Raw genomic sequence first — 13,264 nt, 5'->3', positions numbered from 1 at the left:
GATTCATAGCTATTTAGCTATTTCATTTTATAGTTCTGTGAAAGATGGTAGCAGCTTAGTAAATATTTATGAAAAATGAAGTTTGGCCCCAGAAACACTGTAAGAGAAAGGGGGAGAGAAAGAACGAGAGTGAGAGTGAGGGAGAGAGAGAGAGCAAGTGAGCCCACAAGAAGCACAGAAGTGTAATAAATCCATATTTACTGTTTAATAAACAGTAATGGAGATTCTGAGTTACACCACAGATTAAATGAGGATACTTAAAAAATTCCATTGTGGAAAATGGAATTAAAAGGTAAATTAATTTTGAAGCAAAGAATTTAGAAATCCATGCATAATTTTTCATAATACATAATTTCTGTTAATTTTCTGAAGATCATTCACATAAGTACAAAAAGTGATAACATGAATATCAATCAGTTTCTGATGGGGAGTGTCAAACTGCCTGCCATTCCATTTGGGATGTTTTGAGAATGTAATTTTCCTTGTATAGATGGAGGTTTTGAAATAAACAGTAAACTCCCCACTTAAATTCATTTGACAAAATGCCAAGAGGGTCATCTACAATTGGTATTTCCTTCTGGAGTAAAGATAGTTCTCAATTTAAATAGAAAGTTGTTGGATGCTTTATCTTTGCAATGTTCTGTTCAATCTGTATTTTTTTATTACTGGTCCTTTTTTTTAAATTTATTTTGTTTAAGGAATACAATTCATGCATTTAATATATACAGATTTGGCAACATGATGCTTCTTCCCCCCCACCTTCCTCCCACCCATACTCCCACCTTTCTTCCTCTTCCCTCATACTTTCCCATTCTGATATTTTACAGAGATCAATTTTCAGTTAATTTTTGTACTCATAAGATTAACCCTACACTAAGTAGCGAGTTCACCAATTAGTATGAAGAAAAAACAGAACAGTTAAGGCAAGGGCTGTTTAAAATCTTCCTATCTCAAAGTGTCAATTTTCCTCCTATAGATTACATTTTAAGTACTCTATTAGTTACCACAGATCAGAGCAAACATGTATTTTTAAAAAATATTTTACTAATTTGAAAGGCAGAGTTAGAGAGAAGGAGAGATAGAGATCTTCCATCTGCTGGTTCACTCCCCAAATGGCCACAGTAGCCAGGGCTAGGCCAGTCTCAAGTTAGGAGCCAGAAACTTCATTGGGGTCTCCTATGAGGGTGCTGGGGCCCAAGGACTTTACCAGGGAGCTGGATCAGAAGTGGAGCAGTCAGATCAGAACTGGCACCCATATGGGGTGCTGATGTTAACCCTTTATGCCATAACATTGTGGATAGAAGATCTCTCTGTCTCTCCCTTTCTTTCTGTAACTGACTGCTTTAAAGGAGAAGAAGAATGAAACACATCAAATATATTTTACACACATTTGTTAAAAAATATAGAAGGCCAATTATATTGAGGAAGCTTTGTTACACTGGCCATGTGTTTCACAACTGGCCCTCAGTTGTGAAAATGAAAATACAGAGTAGGGACCAGTGTCAAGGACTGAGTAGTGATAATTTGCTGATAAGGAAAAGCATCTGCCTTAGGAAGCATGCTAACAATTTAACTCCTCTGTGTATTTTCTTGCAGTGTTATCAGAAAAGCCACCCAGCTTCACCATTACTGTGACATCTGAGGCAGGAGAGAATGATGAAAGTAAGTGTTATAAAAAATACTTGTGGTTTTTCTCAGTTTCTCTCTCAGGAATTTTATTCATTGTGCAGCCATTGTTAGTCCTAACTGCTTGTATGGAAGTGCTAAGATGGTCTTAGGGCTCTACTATAAGTGATGTGTGCTTCTAGTCAGTATTTATTGCATAAATGTGATTCCTAGAGAAATGGAGTGGAATCAGTGAGATAGCGTATGTCACAATAAACTAACTTTTGAAAAGTGAAGCAGAAACAATAACCAGGGCAGCAGGAGAAAAAAAAGTAGATTTTTATCCAAAACATGACTTGCATGCAAACTCATTTCAATAGTTGTATAAAGTATTCCATGGCTGTTTTTGTCTTTGGATATTTCGGTTGTTTACTCAATATTTGCTGTAATAAATGAGGCTGTATATATGCTTTTCTCTGTTTCTTTAAAGTGAACATTCTGTTGTTATTTCAATATATGTATATATAAAACCAGATAAAACTGTTCTCCAGCTGTAGAACCATTAAATATAAAATTGAAATAAAGCAGCTATGAAGTCAATACATTGAAATTAAATAAATTAAATAAATTAAATTTGACAGATGTTTGGGAGTGATGGTGTCTGAAGCCAATTTCCATCTTCCATTCACTTAGTTAATATTGTTTATAAGTTGTCAACTTAAAAGATTTTTTTTTTCCCTATTAGGCTAGTGAACCAAAATTCTGTCAGGAATAGTCAGTAATAGCTAATTATAATGTTTTTACTTAATAACTCTGAATCTGTCTTGTATAGAAATGAGTTGAAAATGAAGTTGGTGTTTATATTACTGAAATCTCACCTAAAGATATTAGACACTGAGTTATTTATTACTGAGTTGATAACCAGTATGCTGTTGCAGATATCTAAACTTTTCTCTATGGGATTAAAACACAAAATAAATCTTTTACTGACTGCTCTTCACACTATTTAAAACTCCCGTTGTAAAGAAGCCTGTGACATCATTCTGGCTTCATATAATGCCATTAAGGGTGTTGTAATCCTGTAGCAGTATTCATTGATAAAATAATCCTGAATGTAATTTTCTTTAGATTTACTGAAATGAAAAATAAGGAATTTCTAGAAAGGGATTCCAAATTCTGAATAGCAGGTCCATTGGTGTAATGGCATAATATATCTGTAAAGTAGTGCTATATAGGCCATCAGCCCCATTTGAAAATATTTTTTTTTTAAAGATTTATTTATTTATTTGAAAGTCAGATTACACAGAGAGAGGAGAGGCAGAGAGAGAGAGAGAAGTCTTCCATCTGCTGGTTCACTCCCCAATTGGCCACAATGTCCGGAGCTGCGCTGATCTGAAGCCAGGAGCCAGAAGTTTCCTCCCGGTCTCCCACACAGGTGCAGGGACCCGAGGACTTGGGCCATCCTCCGCTGTTTTCCCAGGCCATAGCAGAGAACTGGATTAGAAGTGGAGCAGCTAGGACTTCAACCGGCGCCCATATGGGATGCTGGCACTGCAGGCGGTGGCATTACCCGCTACGTCACAAAACCGGCCCCTGAAAGTATTTTTAAAATTATTTCTTTGAGAGATTTCTAGACTGTACTGTTTTTTATTTGAAAACTTCATTTTAATGAACCAACTAGTAGGAAAGCAGACAAAGGTAATTAGTTTATAATTTTTAAAGGAGGCATTATAAATGATTATTAAAAATGAGTCTTGGGGCTGGTGTGGCAGGTAAAGCCGTTGTCTACTTTGCCAGTATCCCGTACAAGCACCAGTTCGAATCCTGGCTACTTCACTTCCAATCTAGCTTCCTGCAAATATGCCTGAGAGAACAGCAGAGGATGCCCAGGTTCTTGGGCCCCTGCACCCATGTGGGAGACCTGGAAGAAGCTCCAGGCCTTTGGCTTTGAGCTGGCTCCTCCTTGGCTGTTGTGGCCATTTTAGGAGTGAACTGGCCGATGGAGGCTCTCTGTTTCTTCCTGTTTCTGTAACTCCTTCAAATAAATAATTTAACATATATGGGGCAGGTACTGTGGCATAGGTTAAGCTGCCACTTAGGATACCTGCATCCCATATTGGAACACTGGTTCCAATGCTGGTTAGGGTCACTGGAACTCTGCTTTCCCATCTAGCGCCCTGCTACTGTGCTCGAGAAGCAGTGAATGATGACTAAGTACTTGAGTTCTTGCCCCCATCTTGGGAGAGCCTAATGGAGCTTCTGGCTCATGGCTTCAGACTGGCCCAGCCCTGACTATTGCAGCTGTTTGAGGAGTGAATCATCTGATGGAAGAACTCTGTCTTCATCTCTGTTTCTCTTCTGTCTGTGTGTTCTCTGCCTTTCAAATAATTGTATAATGTTTATATAATCTGGATTAAAATGTAGAAAGAAAGATACTTTGAAATATGTTTTCAGAAATGCTTTTAAGATATGTTAAGTAAAGTGTACTATAATGGTAACAGATTTCTTCCTATTGATGGGATTGTTTGAGATTTTATTTTTTCCTTTATTATATTTCTGAATTTTCTACAATGAATGTATAGTGCTTATGGTAAAACCAGTAAGTTTTTTTAAGATAACCTTGCTTTTTAAAATGATGAAACATATTTTTTATTATTTATTTATTTTAAAGATTTATTTATTTTACTTGAAAGAGTTACACAGAGAGAGAAGGAGAGGCAGAGAGAGAGGTCCTGCATCTGCTGGTTCACTCCCCAATTGACTGCAATGGTTGGAGCTGCGCCAATCCAAAGCCAGGAGCCAGGAGCTTCTTCCGGGCCTCCCACGTGGGTGCAGGGGCCCAAGGGCTTAAGCCATTTTCCATTGCTTTCCCAGGCCATAGCAGAGAGCTGGATCGGAAGTGGAGCAGCCAGGACACGAACCAGCGCCCATATGGGATGCCAGCACTGCAGGTGGCGGCTTTACCTGCTACGCTACAGCGCTGGCCCCAAAATGTATTTTTTAAAGATTTATTTATTTGAAAGGCAGAGTTAAAGGGAGAATCAGAGACAGAGAGAGTGAGAAAGAGAAAGAGAGAGAGAGAGAGAAATTGTCTATCTGCTGGTTTACTTCCCAAATGACTATAACAGCTAGAGCTGAGCCAGGCTGAAGCTAGGAGCCAGGAGCCCCATTCAGGTCTCCCACATCAGAGCAGGGACTATGTAATTGGGCCATCCTTCGCTGCCCTCCCAGGCATATCACCAGAGACCTGGATTGGAAGTAGAGCAACTAAAACCTGAACCAGTGCCCACGTAGGATGCTGACTTCACAGACTGAGGCTTAACTGCTGTGCCACGATGCCAGCTCCAGTTAAATGCATTTTAATATACTTGTATGGTGAAATTCAACTCGGAGCTATTTAAACTATATGTTAAAGAATGTTCTCAGGATATAGTGCGCATGAAACAAATTCAATTGACGAGGCCCACATTATGGTGTAATGGGTGAGGCTGCAGCCTGTCATGCGAGCATGCCATATGGGTGCTATCTCATATGGCTGCTCCACTTCTGATGCAGCTCTCTGCTCATGGCCTGGGTGTTTGGACCTCTGCAACCTACATGGGAGACCTGGATGAAGCACATGGCTCCTGGCTTTGGCCTGGCCTAGTGTGATAGTCATTGCAGCCATCAGGGGAGTGAACCAGCAGATTGAAGATTCTGCTCTCTCTCTCTTTCTCTTTCAAAATAAATAAATTAATTAAAAAAATTCCATTGACACATTAGCAGAAAAAACTAATATGCCAGTAATGGTGCTGAACTTTACTTTGTTTTTTTGTGGTAGGAACATTTAATATCTACTCTTCTGGCAGTTTTTTTATGTATATACATATTAAAATTAACTATAGTCACTATGCTATATAATGGATTTCCAGAGTTTATTCGTCCTGTTTGAAACTTTGCATCATATAACCAACTTCTTCCCCGTGGTGTCAGTTTTTTTAAATTTTTTTTTTATTTTTGACAGGCAGAGTTAGACAGTGAGAGGGAGAGACAGAGAGAAAGGTCTTTCTTCCGTTGGTTCACCAACCCCAAATGGCTGCTACGGCCAGCGCGCTGTGCTGATCCGAAGCCAGGAGCCAGGTGCTTCTCCTGGTCTCCCATACGAGTGCAGGGCCCAAGCACCTGGGCCATCCTCCACTGCCTTCCCGGGTCACAGCAGAGAGCTGGACTGGAAGAGGAGCAACCGGGACAGAATCCGGTGCCCCAACTGGGACTAGAACCTGGAGTACTGGCGCTGCAGGTGGAGGATTAGCCTAGTGAGCCATGGCGCCGGCCATTGGTGTCAATTTTAAGATCTCTTTCATTTATAATTTTTATTTACAAATATTTTAGTCTTCTCGGTTTTTTTTTTTAGTCTATAGTTAAGTGTCATCAATTTTATCTGTTTTTCTAGTCTATTCCATTTATTTCTGCTCTGATCATTATAATTTCTTTCCTTTGATTTTATGCTAAGTTCTTAAATTTCTTTTAAAATTTTTATTTATTTATTTGAAAGGCAGAGTGACAGAGAGAGAGAGAGAGAGAGAGAAGGCAAGACAGGTACAGAAGGCTTCTATCTGCTGGTTTACAACACAAATGGCTGCAGCATTCAGGGGTGCCCAGGCTGAAACCATGAGCCAGGTGCTCCACCTGATTCTTCCTCCTGGGTGACAGCGTCAGGTTCTTGGGCCATCATCTGCTGCTTTTCCACATGTATTAGTGTGAAGCTGGATTGGAAGTGGAGCAGCTGGGGGTCCCAACTGGCTCTCCGTATGGGGTGGTATAATCACATGTGGTGGCTAAACCCACTGTGCAACTCTGTTCTCCACCTTTTTTAGTTCCTTAAGATATGCTTTAGTTCCTTGAGATATAGTTAGGTGGTTTATTTATTTTTTCTTTTTTTTTTAAAGTGGGTATTTATTTTTATAACCTTCCTCTTAGAATTGCTTTTGCTGCAACCCACAAGATTTATTTATTTGAAAGGCAGAGTTACAGAGAGAGAGGAACAGAGACAGAGAAAGAGACCTTCCATCTGCTGTTTCACTCCCCAGATGGCCACAACGGCTTGGATTGGGCTGGGAGCCTGGAACTCCATCTGGGTTTCCACATGGGTGGCAGGAATCCAAATTCGTGGGCCATCTTTCCCTGCTTTCCCAGGCACATTAGCAGGGAGTTGGGTCAGAAGTGGAGCAGCTGGGACTCGAATTGCTGCTCACATGGGATGCTGGCATCATCACAGGTGGCAGTTTAACCCGCTGCACCACAATTCCAGCCCCAACCCACAGGTTTTGATATGGTATATTGCCATTTTCATTTGTCTCAAGATATTTTTTGATTTTTCTCAATTTTTTCTTTGACATTGATTGTTTAGGGACTAGCAACTGGGGCCTGAGAAATGGAGAAATACTGGCCAAAGAGTCCCTATGTTCAGTTAAGTGGCATGAGTAATTTTGGAGACTTTATGTATAGTGTGCTGACTATAGTTAATAATATTTTATACTGGAAATTTGCTAAGAGAGGTGAGTTTTTACTTCACACACAGAATTGTAACTATGTGACGTGATAGTTAATTAGCTTGATTGTGGTAATTTCACAAATGTATATAAAAACATCATGTTGTTTACTTAAATATATATGATTTTTACTTGTCAAGTATACCTCAAGAAAACTGGGAAAAATAATTAAAAAGAAAAACTTATTATTCTAGCAATAAAATTAGAATAATAACGGAAGAAAGAAAAATGCCAGAAGGCATAGAGTTTTTTACTGACCCTAACACTCAATCTTTTACATTGATTAACTCATAAAATCCTTTGTAGATATCATGAATGAAGATAAAAACAAAATATAGGGACTAGGGTTTGGCACAGCAGTTAAATGAACTGCTGTGGGAATATTAAAAAAGCACTTCTTACACATGAAATACATTTATCACTTAGTGGTATTTTATCACACTGCATGACTGAGAATTACAGGATGTATAAAAGCCACTCTATTTATTTATTTTCAAAGATGACCCCAGATTATGTGACTTTTTTTGAATATCTTTTTTTAAAAAGATTTATTTTATTTATTTGAAAGACAGAGAGAGAGGTAGAGACAGAGAGAGAGAGGTGTTCCATTCACTGCTTCACTCCCGAAATGGCTGCAGTGGCCAGAGCTGGGCTGATCCAAAGCCAGGAGCCAGGAGCTTCTTCCAGGTCTCCCACATGGGTGCAGGGGCACTGCTCTCCCAGGTGCACCAGCAGGGAGCTAGATTGGAAGTGGAGCGGCCAGGACTTGAACCGGTGCCCGTATGGGACACCAATGCTTCAGGCTGGGACTTTAACCCCGCTGTGCCACAGCCCCAGCCCCGGCAGCCACTCTCTTTAAAATCTCTCCCCACGATAAACAAAAGGACCTGAATATAACACATTTAAAAAATGCTACTGTAGTCTCCTTTTCAAGCTTCTACCAGAGCCAGTTCCTGGTGGCAGGAAAAAAAAAAATCTAACTGTAGCCATGGAAACTGTATTAATATCTGCACAGTGCCAATAGGGCATTGCTGGCTATTGGTTAGATGACATGATTTTGAACTGGACAGTTTTATGGTTATCTTGTAAACCTTTAACCTGATTGATCTATACTTTCTTACTTATTCTTTTGGCCTATGCCGGTTTACAGATTTGACACTGCTTAGGAGAGAAATTCTCATGGGCACATTAATGCGGGGTATCTCTCTGCAGTCCAGCCCACTGAGTTCTCAGTTCTACCAGTCAGTTTGTGACTGAATGGTCATGCTACACATTTTCTGTTAAAACTTACTAGGGTTGGGTGTTTGGTGCAGTGGTTAAGATGCTGCTTGAGATGCTCACATCCCGTGTCGGAGTCTCTGGGTTTGAATCCTGGCTCTTTTCCCAATTCTAGTGCCTGCTAGGACATATCCTGGAAGATAACGGGTATCCCTTTGTGATATATATTGTTTATATTAGTGATTATCTAGCCGATCTCTTAGTAACCTTAGTTTTGCCACTATTCATGGACACGTTGTAAATTAATTACTGCTTCAACAGCTTCTGTATTTTTAAGATATTCACCTCAAACTTTTATTCTCGTCTTTCAGCTGTCCAGACTACCCTCAAGTTTACATACAGTGAAAAATACCCAGATGAAACTCCTCTTTATGAAATATTCTCCCAGGAAAATCTAGAAGATAATGATGTATCAGACATTTTAAAATTATTAGCATTACAGGTAAGGAAATAACAGTTTTATATTTTATGGTGATGTTATTTATTGAGCTTGAATTCTATAAGTTGGTTTCAAGAGTTAAAAATGCTGTTAAAAATGTGTACATTGAGGCTGGTGCCGTGGCTCACTTGGTTAATCCTCTGCCTGCGGTGCAGCATCCCATATGGGGGCCGGGTTCTAGTCCTGGTTGCTCCTCTTCCAGTCCAGCTCTCTGCTGTGGCCCAGGAAGGCAGTGGAGAATGACCCAGGTGACTGGGTGCCTGCACCCACGTGGGAGGCCAGGAAGAAGCACCTGGCTCCTGGCTTTGGATCGGCGTAGCTCCAGCCGTGGCGGCCATTTGGGGACTGAACCAATGGAAGGAAGACCTTTCTCTCTGTCTCTCTCTCATTGTCCACTCTGTCAAAAAAAAAAGAAAAAAAAAGATTTATTTTATTTATTTGAAAGATAGAGTTACAGAGAGAGGTAGAGACAGAGAGAGAGGTCTTCCATCCGCTGGTTCATTCTCCAGATGACCGCAACGTCTGGAGCTGTGCCAATCTGAAGCCAGGAGCCAGGAGCCAGGAGCTTCCTCCCAGTCTCCCATTGGGCCGTCTTCTATTGCTTTCCCAGGCCATAGCAGAGAGCTGGACTGGAAGAGGAGCAGCCGGGACACGAACTGGTGCCCATATGGGATGCCGGCGCTTCAGGCCAGGACTTTAACCTGCTGCACCACAGTGCTGGCCCCAGGCCGTTAGATACTTTATATAGTTTTGGTTTGGTTCTTAGATTGGTCCCATGTGTAGCTAAAAATTTCAACTTTTTTTTAAACAAATATTTATTTATTTATTTGAGAGGCAGAGTTAAGGAGAGGGAGGGAGAGACAGAGAGGTCCTTCATCCACTGGTTCATGCTTCAAATGGCTGCAATGGCTGGAGCTGTGCTGAGCCGAAGCTAGGATCTAGAAACTCCCTCTGGGTCTCCCATGTGGGTGCAGTTGCCGAAGCACTTGGACCATCTTCCACTGCCTTCCTAGGCCATGAGTAGGGAGCTGGATCAGAAGTGGAGCAGCTGGGACTCAAACTGGCGCCCACATGATGCTGTCACTGCAGGCAGATATTTTAAACTTCTACTACGCCACAGTGCTGGGCCCCAAAATTCCAGCTTATTTTTTTTTTAATTTATTTTATTTATTTGAAAGCGTTACAGAGAGGGGTAGAGATGGAGAAAGAGGTCTTCATCCACTGGTTCACTCCCCAGATGGCCGCAACGGCTGAAGCTGTGCCGATCCGAAGCCAGGAGCCAGGAGCTTCTTCTGGGTCTCCCACATGGGTGCAGGAGGGGCCCAAGGACTTGGGCCATCTTTTACTGCTATCCCAGGCCATAGAAGAGAGCAGGAGTGGAAGAGGAGCAGCCAGGACTAGAACTGGTGCCCATATGGGATGCTAGCACTTCAGGCCAGAGCTTTAACCTGCTGCACCACAGCTCTGGCCCCAAAATTCCAACTTTTAATAAAATTAAAACTCTCACACATTCTGATCTGTTATAGGCTAGTTGCTTATAATTTGGGAAAAGAATTGGTGATTGGTGTTTTTCTTTTTCCCTAAGCTTACAAACAGCGCTAATAGTTTAGGAGACCTCCAAGAGGGGAGGTTACGTGGTATTAAAAGTAGATACTGGCTGGCGCCGCGGCTCACTAGGCTAATCCTCTGCCTGCGGTGCTGGCACACCGGGTTCTAGTCCCGGTCGGGGCGCTGGATTCTGTCCCGGTTGCCCCTCTTCCAGGCCAGCTCTCTGCTGTGGCCCGGGAGTGCAGTGGAGGATGGCCCAAGTACTTGGGCCCTGCACCCCATGGGAGACCAGGATAAGTACCTGGTTCCTGTTATTGGATCAGCACGGTGTGTCAGCCGCAGCCCGCTGGCTACGACGGCCATTGGAGGGTGAACCAACGGCAAAGGAAGACCTTTCTCTCTGTCTCTCTCTCTCACTGTCCACTCTGCCTGTCAAAAAAAAAAAAAAAAAAAAAAAAAAAAGTGGATACTGGCCAGTGCCGTGGCTCACTTGACTAATCCTCTGCCTGCGGCGCTGGTACTCTGGGTTCTAGTCCTGGTTGGGGTGCCGAATTCTGTCCCAGTTGCTCCTCTTCCAGTCCAGCTCTCTGCTGTGGCCCGGGAAGGCGGTGGAGGATGGCCCAGGTGCTTGGGTCCTGCACCCGCATGGGAGACCAGAAGGAAGCACCTGGCTCCTGGCTTCGGATCGGTGCAGTGCGCCGGCCATGGCAGCCATTTGGGGGGTGAACCAATGGAAAAAGGAAGACCTTTCTCTCTCTCTCTCTCTAATTCTGCCTGTCCAAAAAAACAAAACAAAACAAAACAAAAAAAACAAAAAGTAGATACCATAAAGTTCTTATTTGACTAGTTCTGTTGTAGAAGAAACTAACCACAATTTAGGCTTGGCAGATATTTGGTAAAGAGTTATGAGTTCTTGAGAATAGAGAGTAGGAAATGCAAATAAAATCCTTACTCTACTATCTTAAAATCAAAAGTCTAAGTTCTGTTTGTTTACTTTAAAGAGAGAGGGCAGTAAGCATAACCTCCATCTCTACCTTAGGTATGTCTTGTATATTCTAAGGACCAATGTCTCGGAATGCTGATGTTATCAAAATATCTGGAGCTATTAAAGAACAGAGAGTGAAAGAAGATATAACACACAGGAATCTTTGCTGACCCTGTGTCCTTTCACTTTGTTACCCAACATGAAATTGCATAATTCTGACATCATTTGGCTTAATTTCTTTACTTTAAAACACTGCAGAGAACCTAGGATAATTATGCTATTTTTTTTTAACATTGATTTGGCCACATAGTAGGTAAATTATTCATTCCATTTTGAGTGAATTTTTCATGTGTTTGATATTTTATTTGTGCTAAAACTCTTTCCTTTCAAAAGGCCGTTTTGATTGCTAAGAAATTGCCTGGCATCACATATATTGAGGAAAATTTGTACATTTTCTCGAAAAGTAATTGTATTAATTTTTGGTTATCAAAAATTTTATATTTTAAGAACTCAGAAAGTATTGTATTAGCTTTTTATTTTGTTACAACAAAATAGTTGAGTCAACTAACTTTATAAAGGCGGTTTAGTGACAGCTGTCTTGCTGAAAGAATTCTGTGGTGGCTCACATAGCAGGAGGAAACATGCATGTCTGTGTTTGTAAGGACTATTATAAACCCACTAGGATTTAATCTTAGGGGCTCAACCCTAATGACCCAATCCAGTTACCTCACAAAGGCCTTACCTCCAAACACCATAACTGAATTAAGTTCCTGTTCCGTTGTATCATTAGCATAAAATTTTGAGGACCAAACCTTTAAGACCAGGCTTTTTGCAGGTCCATGTCTTCCACACCTAGTTAGAACATTCTTTTCATATAAGAGAGGGAAGAGATATACAATTTGGGACATGCTCAAGCTGACTTGCCCCAAACGGTAGAGTTAGAAACATACCAGGAGATTCGAATTCAATCCCATCAAGGTGGCATGTACCAATGCCATCTCACTAGTCCAAGTGATCAATTTCAGTTCACAATTGATCATAATGATAGGACTAAGAGTCAAAGGGATCACATAAGCAAGACTAGTGTCTGCGAATACTAACTGATAGAATCAAAAATGGAGAGAACGATCCAACATGGGAAGCGAGATACACAGCAGACCCATAGAATGGCGGATGTCCTAAACAGCACTCTGGCCTCAGAATCAGCCCTTAAGGCATTCGGATATGGCTGAAAAGCCCATGAGAGTATTTCAGGCGTGGAAAGCCAAGACACTCTGGCAAAAAACAAAACAAAACAAACAAACAAACAAACAAAAAAAACAAACACACACAAAACCTAAATGAAAGATCTCTGTGAGTGAGATCCCAGTGGAAAGAACAGGTCATCAAAGAAGGAGGTACCTTTCTCTGCAGGGAGGAGAGAACTTCCACTTTGACTAAGACCCTGTCGGAGTAAGATTGAAGTCGGTGAACTCAAGAGGCTTCCATAGCCTTGGCAACTCATGATACGAGCATAGGGAGATTACTGATGCCATAAACAAGAGTGTCAATTTGTTAAGTCAGCAACAGGAGTCACTGTGCACTTACTCCTCATGTAGGATCTCTGTCCTTAATGTGCTGTACATTGTGATTTAATGCTATAACTAGTACTGAAACAGTATTTTTCACTTTGTGTTTCTATGTGGGTGCAAACTGTTGAAACCTTTACTTAATATATGCTAAACTGATCTTCTGTATATAAAGAGAATCGAAAATGAATCTTGATGTGAATGGAAGGGGAGAGGGAGCAGTAGGTAAAGGGGAGGGTTGCGGGTGGGAGGGAAGTTGTGGGGGGGGCACACTGGCTCTGTGCCATCATTTTTGATAACTGCTTACCAT

General features: G+C 41.4%; 1 protein-coding gene across 6 annotated transcripts in view; it reads left to right on the top strand.

Moving 5' to 3' along the window:
- The window catches only part of RWDD1 (RWD domain containing 1), a 35,210-nt gene that overhangs the window by 8,109 nt on the left and 13,837 nt on the right, over positions 1-13,264 (top strand). For all 6 annotated transcript variants that reach the window (XM_008263401.5, XM_051855397.3, XM_070073683.2 and 3 more), the window contains 2 exons: positions 1,597-1,662; positions 8,726-8,856. In XM_008263401.5, coding sequence (XP_008261623.1) covers positions 1,597-1,662; positions 8,726-8,856 — 197 coding nt within the window. The remainder of the gene's footprint in view (positions 1-1,596; positions 1,663-8,725; positions 8,857-13,264) is intronic.

The sequence above is a fragment of the Oryctolagus cuniculus genome, chromosome 5 (genome assembly GCF_051225735.1).
Source record: "Oryctolagus cuniculus isolate XC-2025 breed Fujian yellow rabbit chromosome 5, ASM5122573v1, whole genome shotgun sequence".
NCBI classification, from domain to species: domain Eukaryota; kingdom Metazoa; phylum Chordata; class Mammalia; order Lagomorpha; family Leporidae; genus Oryctolagus; species Oryctolagus cuniculus.
The sequence above is the reverse complement of the archived record's forward strand: the minus strand, read 5'-3'. Positions and strand labels throughout refer to the sequence as shown.